The sequence below is a fragment of the Choloepus didactylus genome, chromosome 10 (genome assembly GCF_015220235.1).
Source record: "Choloepus didactylus isolate mChoDid1 chromosome 10, mChoDid1.pri, whole genome shotgun sequence".
Classification (NCBI taxonomy): Eukaryota; Metazoa; Chordata; class Mammalia; order Pilosa; family Megalonychidae; genus Choloepus; species Choloepus didactylus.
In genome coordinates, this window is record NC_051316.1 from 120,071,028 (window position 1) to 120,088,489 (window position 17,462).

General features: G+C 36.4%; 2 protein-coding genes across 2 annotated transcripts; both read right to left on the reverse strand.

Moving 5' to 3' along the window:
* Window positions 1-388: 388 nt before the first annotated feature.
* On the reverse strand, window positions 389-1,348 carry LOC119545374 (olfactory receptor 13F1-like). The gene has a single exon (XM_037850848.1). The coding sequence runs from the start codon at window positions 1,346-1,348 to the stop codon at window positions 389-391; it is 960 nt and encodes a 319-aa protein (XP_037706776.1).
* Window positions 1,349-7,430: 6,082 nt separating this feature from the next.
* Window positions 7,431-8,390, reverse strand: LOC119505765 (olfactory receptor 13F1-like). Its single transcript, XM_037798687.1, has one exon. It carries the CDS (start codon window positions 8,388-8,390, stop codon window positions 7,431-7,433), a length of 960 nt encoding a protein of 319 aa, XP_037654615.1.
* Between the last annotated feature and the right edge of the window lie 9,072 nt (window positions 8,391-17,462).

Consider the following 17,462-nt stretch of genomic DNA (forward strand, 5'->3'; position numbering starts at 1 on the left):
TACTCCTGTTAGTTACTGTCACAAGGATATCAGAGCTGAGATGCATCATACTGAGATGATATAGAGTTGAGTGTGAAACAATAAGCAATTGTCTAATTTTAATGTTATATTCATAAATAATAGACATGTGACATGCCATATACTACTTATAATATATGATTGACATATAAAATACATAAATGATAAATACACTTCCAGAGACATAATTCTGGATCACTAAATGATTCATTTATATGGAGAGCATTATCAACAAGTCAAAGAGGATTGGAGGCCAAAAGTTGAACTCTCATAACAACTGTGTTTGTACAGTGTTTTGGTATACAACAACTAGTATGCATTTTTATGGTTAGTATTGGAGATTATCCAGGTGAGTGTGTTTGATGCAAAATTAGTTGAGTTTGGAAAGTAAAATAGTACTGAAAGGATTTCTAGTCAGCAATTTTTTCAAAGCCACTTTCACCTCTTTGTTCCGTAAACTATAGATGATAGGATTCAACATGGGGGTTAATCCAGCATATACCAAAGCCACAAATTTATCTATTTCCTGTGAATCTACAGCTGAGGGCTTTAGGTACATGGAGAGAGCTGTGCTATAGAACAAAACCACGACAGTCAGGTGGGCTGCACATGTTGAAAAGGCTTTGCTTCTTCCACCTGCTGAGCTGATTCTCAGGATGTTGGAGAGGATGAAGGCATAGGAGACACAGATGAGGAGCATTGGCATGAGAAGAACAAGTACACTGAGCACCAGAATGACTAACTGTACCATAGTTGTGTCCACACACACCAGTTTCAAGACGGCCAGAATTTCACAAGTGAAATGATTGATGCTGTTATTACCACAGAAAGAAAGCTGTAGAACATATGTTGAAACCAGCAGTGGAGTAAGGCAGCCTGTCACCCAGGAGCCAATGGCCATCTGCACACAGACCCTCCTGTTCATGATGATGGAGTATCTCAGGGGGTGGCAGATGGCCACATACCGGTCATAAGCCATCATGGACAGGAGCACACACTCAGTGGAGCCCATAGCAAGAAAGAAGTACATTTGAGCAGCACATCCTGAGAATGAGATGGTGTTTGTTCCTAAAACAAAGTTTATCATCATCGGAGTGAGAGTAGAAGAGGTGTAGCAGATGTCCACAAAGGAGAGGTTACTGAGGAAGAAGTACATGGGGGTGTGCAGGTGGGAATCCAGAATGCTGATGGAGATCAAGATAATATTGCCCAGAAAGGTGACCAAGTATATTAGCAGGCACAGCACAAATATAAGGATCTCAATTTTAGGGTCGTGGGAAAACCCCAGGAAGATAAAATCTGTTACAGTTGTCCAGTTTGCCTGGAACATTTTATCCTGTTTTATTGATCATTTTATACACAGAGATGTATTCATAGAAGGATGAACATCACATACTGTATAAAAACAAACGACCTTCCACCCCATTCTCTGGTATTCACTCCATTGAAATTCTGGTCTATGTGTAATGGCATCTCTAGCTTGGTGATATTATTAGGAATAAATGTCTGAAGGAATCTCTCAATAAGGAAAATTTCAAGCAGGAAATCAATAAATAAAAAATAGGCTGATATTTTCTCCCATACTTTCTTTTGAATTGCTGTGAGAGAGCTCATTTCATAAACATCTGATAAGAGAAAGAGAGGGAAAACCATCTTATGCTTTCTTTCTTAGTAAACCATATTTGTAACTCATCTATGGCTATGTCATCCATTTACCTCTGGACCATTGAAATCATTTCCTTCCACTGGTTTAATAACAGTCTTCTTACTTCCCAGATATTCTACTTTCCAATTTCATGTTTTCTTCAGGCACCCATACAGATTTCTCAAAAATAATTTGGAATTTTCAGGGAATATAAGAAGGTATAGATTTCTACAGCCACGAATAATTTATTAAAGACCTTGGATATTTAGATATCCAAAGGTTCCTTCTCAAATCTGGGAAAATGACAGATATTCTCATGGTAGCAGACACATGGCAGAGAATATTTCATGTTGCAAGAGTTGCCTTGAAATCTACGATCCACACTGTCTCCAAAAGACCATTTATTGGCATTATAAGGCAATTTAAGTTCTTCAGTGCTAGAGGAAACTTTCTAATTGTGGGGTAAATTAAAGTTACAACCCTATTCATGAAGGATAACAATTTCTGAGACTCCAGGGACAATATCCCACAGATGCAATTACAGTCAGTAGCAGTTCTGTTCTAATTACAGTGCTGTTCAACAAGAAGTAAATCTGTTCCTGTTCTATTGTGCTTGGAAAGGGGATCTTTGCTCCACATTGTCTTATGAAATTCAGTCAAGTTGGCTAATTTCTATACCATTAAGGAGAATTGTGGCAACTTCTCCTTCATATTGAGGATAGGTATGATATGTATCACATCAAGTTGTACGTTATATGGAGCCCACAAACATGGGCAGCTGTGAGCTTAAGGAACTCGTCTATTATGCATCATGGCTCAAAGAGAAGACTTAGGAGAAGGGATGAGGAACCTTGAGCTTTTCCTTCAAGTAGAGCCCCTTTTGAGAAGGTAGTTCCGTTAAATACTGGCACTTTGACAATACAGAATCCTGGGCTTATTTACTATAAGTAATTCTTTATCTAGAGACAATCTGCAAACAGCTTTCAATAGAAGAGATCTCTTTATGCAAGAATATATCATAAGTCTCTTTACTCTAGGTTCAGTTGACAAAAGCTTAAAAAAGGTCATCTGCCTGTTGTTTTCCTCTTACTGCTTGAAGCCTGCCCTGTTATAGGGAGGTGGAATTTCATAGGCAAATTGCTTACCTCCTTCACCTATGCACAAATGGCAATTTGCTGTCATAAAGGCTTTACACTTTACATGAGGTGATTTAATATAAATTTAGTGAAGGCAGAATGAAATAGCCTAACTATCTACAGTGTAACCCCAAGAGCACCCACTATAAATACCAGAAGGAAACATATTAGAGGGAATATAATGTGTACTAATAAGACTAATTTAAACTTGATTAATTTAAAATAATGCAGATATATAGAATAAAAAATAGAGAAGACATAGAGAAAACAAACGGCAAGGTTGCAGAATTAAACAAAATATATGATGATTAATTACCTCAAATATAAATGGTGTAAAGTCTCAAAGTGAAACAGGATGGTGAGAGTGGATAAAAAAGAAAAGTGTAGCTTTATGTTTTAAGAACTACACTTTAACCAAAGGCACAGAGAAGTTGAAAAGTAACAGGATTGAAAATCACATACGTGCAAAAACTTAATGAAAGAAAGCTGTAATGCCTATATGAGGATCAGAAAAGGTAACATCAAGGAATCAAATATTAAAAGAATCAGATAATAAAAACATCAAATCATCAAAAAGAAGTTAAAATAAAACAACATGATGTACATTCAGCCAATAGCATAGACTCAAATCCATGAAAAAAAATTGACAGGGATAAAGGAAAAATGGACAAATCTAGGATTATATCTGAACGTTTTTCACCTTCATTTTCAATATTTGATAGAATATATGGGTAAAATTCAATATGAATGTGGAATATTGTAAACTATCAAATAAATTAATCCAATCGACATTTTCAAAACACTATTCAGCAACTTCAGAATCATATCTTTTTCAAATGCATATTGAATAGTTTCCAAAATAGATTAATGCTGGCTCATAAAAGACATTTAAATAAATGTCAAAAGACTGAAATCATACAGAGTATGTTCTCTGAACACAACAGAATTGAATTTAACACCAGTTAAAAATACTATCTACAAATATCTAAAATATCTAAAAATACTATCAGAAAATTCTGCGATATTTGGACTTTAAGCCATTCAATTTTAAATTCCCAGCATGTCAAAGAGGAAATCAAAACCAAAACTTATTTTGAACTGAATGATAATGGAAACGATCATATCAATCTGTGGAATGCAGCGAAAGCAGTGTTTTGGTAGCAAGGTACAGCTTTAAATGATATATTAGAAAGAAGAAGGTTTTATGTCAGTTACCTTATATTGCAATTAAAGAAGCTAGAAAAGGTGGCCAAATTAAGCAGAAGGAAATAAAAAATGAACATCAAAGCAGACATAATGAAAGAGAAGAGGGAAAGACAATAGAGAAAGTAATAGAGTCAGAACTTGAATATTTGAAAAATTTGATAAAATTGATAAAACTCTACCTGATTTAAGAAAAAAAAAAAAACCTCAAAAATTTAAAACCTCAGAAATAAGAGCACACATATCCCTGCACCTCTTATTATATTTAAAGGATAATAGGAGAATTTATTAATTACTTTATCCCAACAAATCCAGCAATAGATTAAATGCATACATTTCTGGAAAATACCACTTACTGAGATCTATGCAACAAAAAAATAGAAACACTGAATAGACATATAATAAGTGTGGAAATGGAATATTTCCACAAATAAAACTTCATGTCTAGAGAAGTGAATCCCAAGTGAATTTTGTAAATTTAAAATATAAATACATAAATATTAATATCAATATTGCAGAAATGTTATAGCAACTCAGAAAATAAAGGAAGATAGAATGTGTCCCAAAACTTTATTATGAGGCCACATAACTTGATACAAACAAAATCTGACAAAGATATTACAAGAAAAGGAAATTATAGAACAATACCACTCATGGATATGCCCAAAAATCATCAAAAAATATTGGTAAATCATGTCCAGCATTATATAAAAGAGCTAATATATCAAGAACAAGTAACTGTTATCTCAGAAATGTCAGTTTAATATTTGAACATTAATCACTTAAGTTCATCATATTAACAGAATAAAGGAGAAAAATTTGAAATTGCCATGTCAACAAGTGAAAAAAAAAGCATTTGTAAAATCAGATTTTTTTCATGATAAAAAATGACTCTCAGTATACTAGGAATAAAAGGGAATGTACACAATATGATAAAGGACATCTATGAAACATCTCAGGTATTATCAAATGTAAAGAAAAAAAGAACTGAAGTTTTTAATTTTGAAAAATTATTTAAAAAAATGGTTTACCTATATAGGGGTGACATTTTGAGGGGTCTTGTTTAAAAATTATTTGCCTTCCCCCAAGTAAAAAAGATGTTCTGCATGATTCTAGAAGTTTTAGAGATCAAACATTTTTGTTTGAGCCTGACTCACCTTGAACTGCATTTGGTGTTTGGTGAAGGATATGGATAGCAGTTGTTGCAGCACCAGACATTGAAAAAAAAACAAAAACCGTCATACACGCTGAGTCACCTTGGCCCTTTATTGAGTATCAAGTGCCCATATATTTGTGGGTTCATTCCCACTCTTTATTCTGCTCATTTAATCTATCTGCCTGTCTTTATATCAATATCACAGCTTCTCGATTTGTAGGTTAATAACTAAGTTTGAAATTCGGTTATATAAATCCGGCAATGTCATTTTTTTTCCAAAATTGTTTTGGTTTTCTAGTTCCTTTCAATGCATATCTGTTTTAGGATCTTCCTGGACCCAGAAGAGTTGACACTAGAGTGAGGTTTGGGAGGCTTATAAGAACTATGCCAACATAGGGCCTTAATATCCACATTCTAGGTACTGAAGTTGGATTTGTACCAGAAGGAAACCAACAACAATATGGCTTGAATATTGGAAAAGTCACTTTGGTGGGAATGGGGGAGAAAACTGGGAAGGTGATAAAACATGAACACTTTGATGAGGCATAGAACTTTTATTTCTATGCATTTTATGTGTATTTTTCACCTATAAAAACAAATAATAAGAAATAACTCCTTAAATAAATGTAGGATCAATGGATTTGATTACCTGGAACAGGGTTTATTGTAAATTGTTGTAACAATTGCCTGGGTAGTAAGGTTACCACTCCTTCCTCTTCAACCAAATAACTTATCATCAAGCCATGGTCACTGTTGTTCTGTAGTGAGATTAAGGATGAAAATAAGAATACCTGGATTCCTTTTATTCACAATATAGATATCCAGCCCTTACCTTTGGAGAGGTTCAGAATCAATAGAACTGGACATCTAGTATTTGAGGGATAAAAAAAAAATTCTCCTATACTCTGAGGGCGCTTGGATTGACACCACCCAGTACCTTCTAGTTGAATCCTTTCCATGTACTTGCCTTTCATCAGTCCTCGCACCTTTAGCGGAACCATTTTTTGCAAGCTCTGCATTGCTCAGGCTGAGGCCTCCTCTGAGAACTGTCTACAATTGTCTTGCCTGCCCAAAACCTAAAGCTAAGGCAACAGAGATGTATGCTAGCAAGAGACACTTTTTTTCACCAGAAGAAACAACTCACCCACATAATGCAAGGAAACCTCCTTGATAAAAAAAACATGACATGTTCACGTGGGCTTCATATTATTCCCCAGCTCCAGTGAAGATGGAAAAGAGAAAGAAAAACTCACCAACATGCAACACTTGAGAATTTACAATTTATGCAATTTGTTTCACATATATAAAATATATTTATAACTATTCTCCCTAATATGTGTCTACATTAATGTATCATTTATATTGTAATGTACTCTCTTCAGGGTAAAAATTGACATCTTTTATTCTTCAGTCTTAATTGCTTAATTCAGTATGCTCTGTGGAAAACAGTAACATGGGTACATGGTGATTATTTCATACAGACACACAAGGTACCACATGAGAGGATTCACGATCCTCCACTGCTATCCCTCTACCCAACCTCATATACAGGATCACAGCTGTGCACACCTTATCTTCACATAGACACCCATATTCAGTCATTTGCCACTTACCTGGACCAAATAAACAAAATCATCCCTACTATATTTCATCAAATCTAAAACCATAGTTTTTTCACATTGCAACATCTTGGAAACTTGGAAGAGGTCTTTAATGGATGCTATCATGGTTTAACAAATTATGATACCTTACCTCTTTGAATTGCATCCATGCTTACTTTAAAAATACTTCCTATTGTTTCTTGAATTCAACTTAAATTCAAAGGTAAACATAAATAACATTAGTTAAAATTGCTTCAAAAGTAGTAGGTTCTAAATTTTAGTCTCTAATTCTGTTAGTTATTGTCACAGGGATGCGAGAGGTGGATACTGTGATGATATAGCAAGTCAAGTGTGAAACAATAGGCAAGTGTCTAATGTTAATGTTATATGTATATATGACAGACGCATGATATATATCATATATCATGTATAATATATAATCAACTTATAAAATAAATAACTATTAAATACTTTTCCAAAAACATAATTCTGGAACCCTAAATGATTCATTAATATTGACAGTATTATTTACAAACCCAATCAGGATAGAGGACAGGAAGGTGAATTTTTATGATAAATGTGTATTGTCCAGGGTTTTGATTTATGCCAACTAGTATGCAGTTTTATGGTTAATTTTGGAGATTTTTCAAGTGAATATACTTGGTCTAATATCATTTGAGGATGGAAATTAAGAGAGTACCAAAAGGATTTCTAGTCAGCAATTTTTTCAAAGCCACTTTCACCTCCTTGTTCCGTAAACTATAGATGATAGGGTTCAACATGGGGGTTAATCCAGCATATACCAAAGCCATAAATTTATCTATTTCCTGTGAATCTACACCTGAGGGCTTCAGGTAGATGGAAAGAGCTGTGCTGTAGAACAAAACGACGACAGTCAGGTGGGCTGCACACGTTGAAAAGGCTTTTTTTCTTCCTTCCGCTGAGCTGATTCTCAGGACGTTGGAGAGGATGAAGGCATAGGAGACACAGATGAGGAGCATTGGCACGGGAAGGAGAAGTATGCTGAGTACCAGCATGATCAACTGTGCCATGGAGGTGTCCACACATACTACTTTCAAGACAGCCAGAATTTCACAAGTGAAATGATTGATGATGTTATTAACACAGAGAGAAAGGTGTAGGACAGATGCAGATTCCATCAGGGCAGTGAGGCAGCCTGTCCCCCAGGAGCCAACTGCCATCTGCATGCAGACCCTCCTGTTCATGATGATGGAGTATCTCAGGGGGTGGCAGATGGCCACATACCGGTCATAAGCCATCATGGACAGGAGCACACACTCAGTGGAACCCATAGCAAGAGAGACATACATCTGAGCAGCACATCCTGAGAATGAGATGGTGTTTGTCCCTGAAAGAAAATTTATCATCATTGGAGTGAGGGCAGAAGAGGTGTACCAGATGTCCATAAATGAGAGGTTGCTGAGGAAGAAGTACATGGGGGTGTGCAGGTGGGAATCCAGAATGCTGATGGAGATCAGAATAATATTGCCAAGAAAGGTGATCAGGTACATCAGCAGGCACAGTACAAATAAAAGTATCTCAACTTTGGGGTAGAGGGAAAACCCCAGGAAGACAAAACCTGTGATAGATGTCCAATTTGCCTGGAACATTTTGTTATGTTCTATTCATCTTTTTATATGCATAGAAGGATAAACATCACAAACTATACACAAAATAAACCTTTCTCCCCATTTGCTGATATTTTCACTCCATGAATTTGTGATCTATGTTTTTAAGACTTCTCTAGCTTGGCAATAGTATTAAGAATATATATGTGAAGGAATCTGTCATCATTAAGGATAATTTCAAGGAGGAAATCAATAAATAAAGAATCCTCAATCTGCTATTTTTGCTCTCAAATTTCTTTTGACATTGCTGTCAGAGGGTTTATTTCATAAACACATGATGAGTATAGAGGAAGGAAACAATCTTACGATTTCTTTCTTCTCCCAAAACCAGATATATCACTCATCTATGGCTATGTTATCCATTTACTCCTGGACCATTGGTATGATTTACTTCCTTTGGTTTAGTAACAGTCTTCTTTCTTTAGAGATGTTCTGCTTTCAATGGCCTGGTTCTTCTGGCATCCATCATATCTTTCCAAAAAGTTTGGGAGTATCACCGAATACAAGAAGGTATAGGTTTCTGCAGCCACAAATTAATTTACTGAAAACCATGAATATTTAAACATAATATTAGTATTTGCTTCTCAAACCCAGGACATTTATGACAGCTATTCTCATGGTATCAGACAAGATGGCAGAGATTTTTTTTCATGTTGCAAGAGTTGCCCTGAAGTCCGTGATCCAACACAGCCTCCAAAGGACCATTCGGTGGCATTATAAGGCCATTTAAGTTCTTTGATGCTAATGAAAAGTTTCTAATTTGTGTAACAAATTGAAGTTAGAAATCCATTCGAGCAGGATTACAAATTCTGAAACTCCAGGGACAATGTCCCACAGATCCAATTATAGTCAGTCGCTAGTCTGTTTTAATTGTAGTGTTATTCAACAAGAAGTAAATATGTTGCTGTCTATGGTGTTTGGGAAGGGGAACTTTTTTCTGGTCCTAATTGTCTTACGAAAGTCAGTCAAGTTGGTTAATTGGTATAACATGAAGGAGAATACTACTGTTGTTTAATCCTTCATATTGAGGGAGGGTATCCTTACATGTTTGAGATCAGGTTGTTCTTGATATGGAGCCCACCAAAGATGAGGGTTGCAAGCTGAATGATCTAATCTGCTGCTCACTGTAGCTCAAAGAGAAGACATTTGAGAGCAGATGTTTACATGCAAGGGTATGGAAGAACATGGGGCTATTTCCCCAAAGCAGAGCCCTTTTTAGGGAATAATTTTCATCATATAAAGGCTCTTTGACCCTTCAGAAACACACATAAGCCTGTTTATTTGAGTGGTGCTTTGTAATCCCCGTTCACAGCTAGCCTGTTCTCTGTTTGAGGGGCTGGTGGTGCAGGGTTTATGGTGGAGTGTCAAAAACATGTTGTCATTTCATCACTGTACATCACTTATGATTGGATACGTTCTTGTTAGCAAAACTCTGTAATCATGGCCATTACTGAGTTATCTATATCACTTATCAAATATATCCTCATTCTTACAGAAGGTTACAAATTTGAACTATTGCCAAGACTTTTGAAAACACAACCAAAAATCACCTCCTCATATACCTCTATCATACTGCAATCAGAATGCATCATTGGGATCTTTCATTAACTCTGTTCACACAGAAATAAAATTTTTAAGGCCCTGGGATGATTTACATGATTCACTTCTTTAACTATATGACATATTGTTACTTAGGAAAGGCTTTAGTGCTACAAAAACCTTCCACTTCACCACTTCAGTGTGTCTTCTTGGACCAGTTGATGATCCTCTATTGAGCTTCAGTTTACTCAATTATAAAAGGGAGATGACAGCACATCCTTGTCAGAATTGTTGTAAGGAATAGAGATATTTTATGGAAAGCTACCAACAGAGTACCTGATGTATTTGTATGTGCTTAATTGTTATCAGATTTCTCTCCCTGTTTTCTACTTGGCCTCTTGAAAACTCTTCCTTTCTTATCTTTATTTCTCTATCTCAAGATTTCCTCTTTGTTTGGCTACAGCAATGTACCTGCCTTTCTTTCTTCATTGAGACAAGATTCACTGCAATCCTAAAACTAACTGTTGAAACTAAAGTGAGAAAAGTGTTTCCTTGACATCTGGCTCCAGGGTTCCCCTTGTCCTCTGAATTTCTCTATCCAATACCCCTCCCAGCTGACCTCATGGACAGGTGTGCCCTACCTGTTCAGGTCCTGTAGACAAATGCTTGTAAGACTTGAGGTGAATCACTCAGGTTGACGTGAGTTTATCTGGGGGGTGAGTGTCATCAGAGAGTGTCACTTTAGGGCTACCCACACCAAGGTTCAGATGGAGGGCAGACCAAGACTGATGAAGGCTGCCAACCTAGACACTCTATTATAGGCACCAGACAACCTTCTACTTTGGAAAGAGTTCAAGGAACACTGAAATAAAGAGAAATGCTGAACTAACATGGAGTTTCCTGTATAGAAGTGAAGGAGTCAAAAATCTTGGAAAGTTTCCTGTCACTTTTAAGTCTCTAGTCTTCCCTACCTCCATTAATGGCACCAGCATTCATTCATGGGCTGAGGCCAAAAACATTGATGTCATCATGATTCCTTTTTCTCTCTCTTACCCTGTATCCATTACAAAATAAAAAAAAAAGGCACATCTGCCTAAGAAGTATCTAAGATTTCCAGCTTTTGGTAGTGACGGAGTATCTCATTGCAAAGTATCTTGGATCACACTAACTTTTCCACTATTAAGAATTATAAACTCTGGATTAAGGATTAATGTTTGTGTACACTATAAAGTACTCAAAAGGCTGAACTGAGGGAATTCAACCCCCGGGAGAAGTGAACCACACTGGGTTATGTCCACATTTATATGGTGTTTCTCTCAAGGTCCCTCTCCAGTCTGAGTAGCAGACGGAGCTTAAGCAGAAAGCAAGAGCAGTTGAGCTGAGAAATCAGAAATCAGCATTTATGGTTGCTGGGGCAGCTGGTGATTCAGGGAGAAATCCAGGAAAAGAGGGAACCATAGATGGGAAAACTCTTCCCTCTAACCCTTGGCCAATCCCTGAATTGGGCATATGTAGAGCGTGACTCCTTGCAAGAGCTGAGCAGAGCTTTCAGCAGCTCACTGTAGGAGAGACAGAGTTGGCCTTCAAGCCCCACTAAAGTATAGGATGTTGGTAAATGCCTCCAGATTCCTACTGAAACACTTGTCCTTTCTTCCTGCATGGAACAGGCATTCTGGCCCAGAATAACAGACGTGGCCTTACATGAGATCTGCATGGTTACCTCACACTACAAGAGGAGAACTTAAATCAAAAGCATCTCATTTTACACCCAAGCAAGTTGTATAGCTTGTGCAACTTTCTTCAGGGAGCCACGTGTTGAGAGACTCTGTGTTTATTTCTTATAAGTAATTCTATACTTTGAGACTCTCTCCAAAGGACATTCAATAGATACGGTCTCTTCTCCCAGCAAATACCATTAACTCCTTACACGCCGTTCATAAAAGCCTGGATCAGGTCACCTACCTTTTGTTTTTCTCTCTCCCTTGCAAGCATGCCCTTGGTAAAGGGAGCAAATGGATCATAGGTAATTTGCTTATCTCTTTTATCCATAAGCACATGGAAATTTGATGTCATAAAGGTTTAACATTTGACATGAGGTGATTTAATGTAAATTTATTGAATGTAGAGTGAAATAAGTTAAGGATTCATAGTGTAATTCCAAGAGCGACCACTGAAAATAATATAGATACAACTAAAAGAATAAAAAAAAAAATACAAAAAATAAGGAATAAAGATTGAAGAGAACAAATAGAAAACAAATAGTAAGATTGTAGACAAACAAAATTATATTAATAATTATATATAAATGGACTAAAGATGCCAGTTGAAAGATGGATTATCAGACTGGATAAAAAAGGAAGATCCAGTTTTATGTTTTGAAAAAAATACACTTTAAACAAAGACACAGACAAGTTGAAAAATAAAAGATGAAGAAACATAACATATAAAAACTAAATGAAAGAAAGCTGAAATGCCTAAGTTAATTAAGGTCAGACAAATTAACTTCAAGAAGTGGGTATTAACAGAGATAAATGATAAAAAATTTGAATCATTTAAGACATTAACATGAAAGCTCAATGTATATGCAGCTGGTAGCATAAGCTTCAAATCCATGAAATAAAAATTGACAGAGTTAAGGGAAAATGGAAAAATTTATAATCATATCTAAAGATTTTTAATGCCAACTTTTGGGAATTGATTGGATAAATAAAAAAAAATTCACTATGGATATTGAAGATTGTAAAACAGTATAAAAACTGATCCAATTGACATTTTCAAAACAGTATTCAGCAATTTCAGTCACATCCTTTTCAAATGTGTATTCAGCATTCACCAACATAGATTACATTCTAGTTCATAAAAGAGATCTCCATAAATTTCAAAAGACTGAAATCATACAATGTTTTCTGAACATGACAGAATTAAATTTGAAGCCAATAACAAAATAATATACAGAAAATACCAAAATATTTGCAACTTAAGTAATACACATCTAAATAACAAACATGTCAAAGAGGAAATCACAAGAAAACTAAAACATATTTTGAACCAAATGATAACAGAAGTACAGCATATCAGAATTTGTGGGATGCAGCTAAAATAGGGTTTTGATAGAAAAATATAGTTTTAAAAGATTATAGTAAGAAAGAGGAGGGTTTTATATCAATTACCTAAGATTCCAACTACAAAAAGGTAGAAAAGGAAGAGAAAAGTAGCCCAAAATAAGTGGAAGGAATAAATAATAAACAATAAAAACAGAAACCATGAAAAAGAAGAGGAAAAGACAATAGAGAAATGAACAAAGCCAAAAGATGCATATTTGAAAGATTAATAAAATTAATAAACCTCAAGTTAACTGATTTAAGGGGAAAAAAAGAATAAATTCACAAATTAAAAACTTCAGAAATGAAAGGGGATATCACTACAGTTCCTACAAATATTTAAAGGAGAATAGGGGACTTTATTTACAACTTTATTCCAATAAATTCAACAACTTAGATTAAATGTATAACACTTGGAAAAGCACTATTTACCAAACTAACACATCGAAAAGGAGAAAATCTCAATCGATCTATAACAAGTGAAGAAGTTGAATTAGTATTTTAAATATTTTCCACAAATAAAACTTCAGGCCTAGAGACAGCATCAGTAGTGAACTTTGTCAATTTAAATAGTGAATGGTATTAATCTTACAGAAATATTTGAACCTCAATCAAGTTCATCACATTAACAGAACAAAGGAGAAAAAAATCGAATGAGCTTCTCTATGAATGAAAAAAATGAGCATTTGCCAACATTCAAACCTTATTCATCACTAAAAAAATACTCTCAGCAAGGCGTGAAATAAAAGGATACTTCCACAACATGACAAAGGACATCTATGATAAATATCAACCAACACTAAATGCAAATAAAGAACTAAAGTTTTTAATTTTGTAAAATGAATTTTTCCTTTATAGTGACTTGGACTGGGGGGTGATCCTGTTTAAAAATTCTTTGCCTTCCCCAAGGTAAAAAGGTATTTTGTGTAATCTTTGAGATGTTTTACAGCTTAAACGTTTATATTTGGGTCTATGATTTACCTCAAATTGAATTTTGTGTTTGGGGTAGGAAACGGACATCCAGCTGTTCCAGCATCAGTTGTTGAAAAAGCTGTATTTTCCCCACTGAAGCGCATTGGCACCTTTACTGACAATGAAATGACCATACATGTGTGGGCTCCTTCTTCACTCTTTATTCTGCTCCATTGTCTATTTGCCAATCTTTTCACCAATTTCAGTTTTGATTAATGTAGGTGCAGAATATGTTTTAAAATGAGGGAGTATATACCTGCCATTAATATTTTTTTTTTTTACAAGATGGTTTTGGCTATTCTAGGTCTTTTCCCATTTGCACATCAGCTTTAGAATCATCTCGCATGTTTCTCCAAAATCTCTGCTTGGATTTTAGTGGAATGGCATTAATCTGTAGATCAGTTTGAGGGGAATTGATATTTTATAATATCGCGTCTTTTAGTCTATGATCAATTTATCTCTCATTTCTGTAGTTCTTCTTTAATTCGTCTCTGCAGTGTTTTGTAGCTTTCAGTATAAAGTCTTGAGCATCTTCTGTCAATTGTTTCTCAATTATTTTATGCTTTTAATGCTACTAAAAACTGTATTTCTAAAATATGCTTTCTAATTTTTCGCTATTGGCAATTAGAAACAATTGGTTAAAGTATTCTGACACATCTTTGGTAGCTGAGTAAATTCTCTTAATTTTTTCAATTATTTTGTGGATTCCTTAGTGGGCATTCTTACCTTGTTCTGATCGTAGGAAAAGGTCAGACTTTTAACTGATTTTTTTCTGTTGTTTCACCTTGGGTGTATCCCCAGATTCAGACTCTTTTTTTCTTGTCTTTAAATGGAGAGGATAGGATTAGATCATTTTTAACATCCTTTCCAATTATAACATCTCTGAATTCTGATATTCATTTTCTTCCAAGCTACATAATGATTCTTTTTTCCAGAGCTATAAAGGCATTGGTATGGCTATTTTTTCAAATATGAAAATTATAATATGATAGAGATTAAAATAATAGGAAAAATAAGAGACGATTAAGATGTGAAACTGTGAAGATGCAATATGAGTTGGAAGAGCTAAGGAGGGGCAGAAACAAGCATCCTGAAGGAGGCAAGGGCTGGCTGTGCAGTCAGTTAAGAACCATGATGAATAAGGCCAATGGCCTGGAGATGACAAGGAGTAATCTAGGCTCAAGGTGGACCTAAATGCTTGCCCAAGTGTGGTCTTGCTTGTTCCAGCATCTCTCGAGGAAGCTTAGGTGCTCTAAAGCATAATGGGTGGGTAAGGAGGAACAGAGAGAAACTAGAAGAGGCATTAAAGCATCTGTATAAAGCCAAATGAATTGAGATCCTCTAGCCATACCATGCTGCCACTCTGGGCCCCATCTCTGTTGTGCCCTAAAAGATTGAAAGTTTATCAGATACAGATGAGCATGGGATTAATCAAATGACTGCCTTGAAAGCAATGGTGTTTGGGAACTATATGAAGCAGAAGCACAAATGCACATCCTGAGGCCACATTCAGAGGGGGTGAGTTGCCAAGGGAGGCCAGAGGGGGCACAAAAGCTATGTATATCAGAGGGGTTCCTGTTACTTGGGGGGCCCAGGCAATGCAAACTCAACATTTCTAATGCTCTTTCCTGCAAATACACACACACACACACACACACACACACACACACACACACACGCACACACTCACACACGCACACAGAGCATGCTTCTCCTGTTCTATTCATGATGTTGAATAATTCATTTATCAACACTTACCAACTTGCAATTACTACATTAGCTAACATTGATAAGAAGATGATAAAGATACAGACACCTGCCTTAGCATCCTCTCAGTCTAATTAGGGAAATACGTTAGTCTGGACGTGGGTTACCAGGGGCTTCCTGAAAAAGTTGATACCAGAACGGAGTTTGGAGGGTTATTAAGAGTTATGCCAATTTAGAGGCTTTAACCTCACATTTTAGGAACCAAAGAAGGATTTTTACCAGGAAAAAACAATATCAATATGGCTTGAGTTTTAAAAAAAATCACTTTGATGGTATTGAATAGAAAAGATTGGGTATGAAATAAAACTGAAATCAGAGCTCTGACAATGAAAGAGGAGATGCACTGGGATGGGTTTACTTGGGTTACAGGGTCACCTGGTGTTCGCTGTCCAGTATAACTCTATTCAGAGATTTCTAGAGAATGGCAGGGTTAAAACTAATTTGAGATTCTTGAGAAAATAGAAAAATGAGTTCTCAGCTGAGATCATAATGTGGCCTTGCAGGCACTTAATTAATGTCTTTTCTCCATGTGATTTTAGAGCCTGCTGGGAGCAACATCAAAAATGTATTCATGAAAAGCTCTGAGGTGCTGGGCAGCCCATTTCAGTGATCTCTGGAGCATTCATATGCACCGTTGCACCCATGAGGGAAGTGACACAATAAATATGTGGGACCATGAGAATTTCTTTAGCACGTTACTGATATCCCCTGTCGAGGACAATCATGCATCCCTGCAGGAACAGAAGTCTGTCTGAAAAAATCATTACACTTCCCCTAAGAGGACCAGGACTAAGGGTAAGGCAACTCTATCTCCTGAGGGGTATGGAGCCACATTTTCTGGAGGGGAAAGAGTACTTAACCAAGATTAGGGTTATTGCATAGCAGGGTATGGTTGCTTGGCACCTTGTAATTTAGAACTCTTTAGAGCTCTACTCAAGGTCTGGAATTAATAATGGTCCCTTGGATGTGGGGGGAAAGATGGGGGTCCTTGGAAGTAACTCACTAACCACAATCCATACTGATCTGTTCTCCAAGGAGTGAGAAACACAGCCACTTAGCAAGCATTGTGTCACATTTCTTGAACTGGGACCCTAGCAAAGCAGATGCTTTCAACTGAGGTTGGCAGTTGGTGCACAGAACTGTAGTTTAAGCTGCTTCTCCCAGAGTGCAGAAGGCATTGCCTCACCCCTGGCTGGGCAGGGACCTCAAGGCCTAAAAGGATTTAGTGTCCTTTCTGCTTCCCAGTGTGATTACTTTGCTTGGTTAGGATTCTCTAAAGCTGGTGTAGATACTAGGAGGAGAAAGAGAGAGAGAGAGAGGGAAATATTTCCAAGGAAGATTTCTTAGGAGCAAACTCAAAGAAATGTGGCCAAAGAAATCATCAAAACAAAACATGATTTGCAGCCTGAACTAAAAACTTCTGGGAAAACCAAGAAGTCTGCAATTCAGGGGAGACAAGGATCAACAATAATGGATCCAAGTGGGCATATGGGAGGTCTAGATTAGTGAGCAGAGTGACCACACATGGGTGGTGTATTGCATATTTCTTGGAGCACGTAGAACTTAAATAGACACTTTCGGTTTGACGGAAAGACTAAGGCTGGCCTACCCCTTATAGAAACTGGGACAGAGCTCTACAGGTGAACTCTACACTCCTGCATTTTCCCTAGTTGAA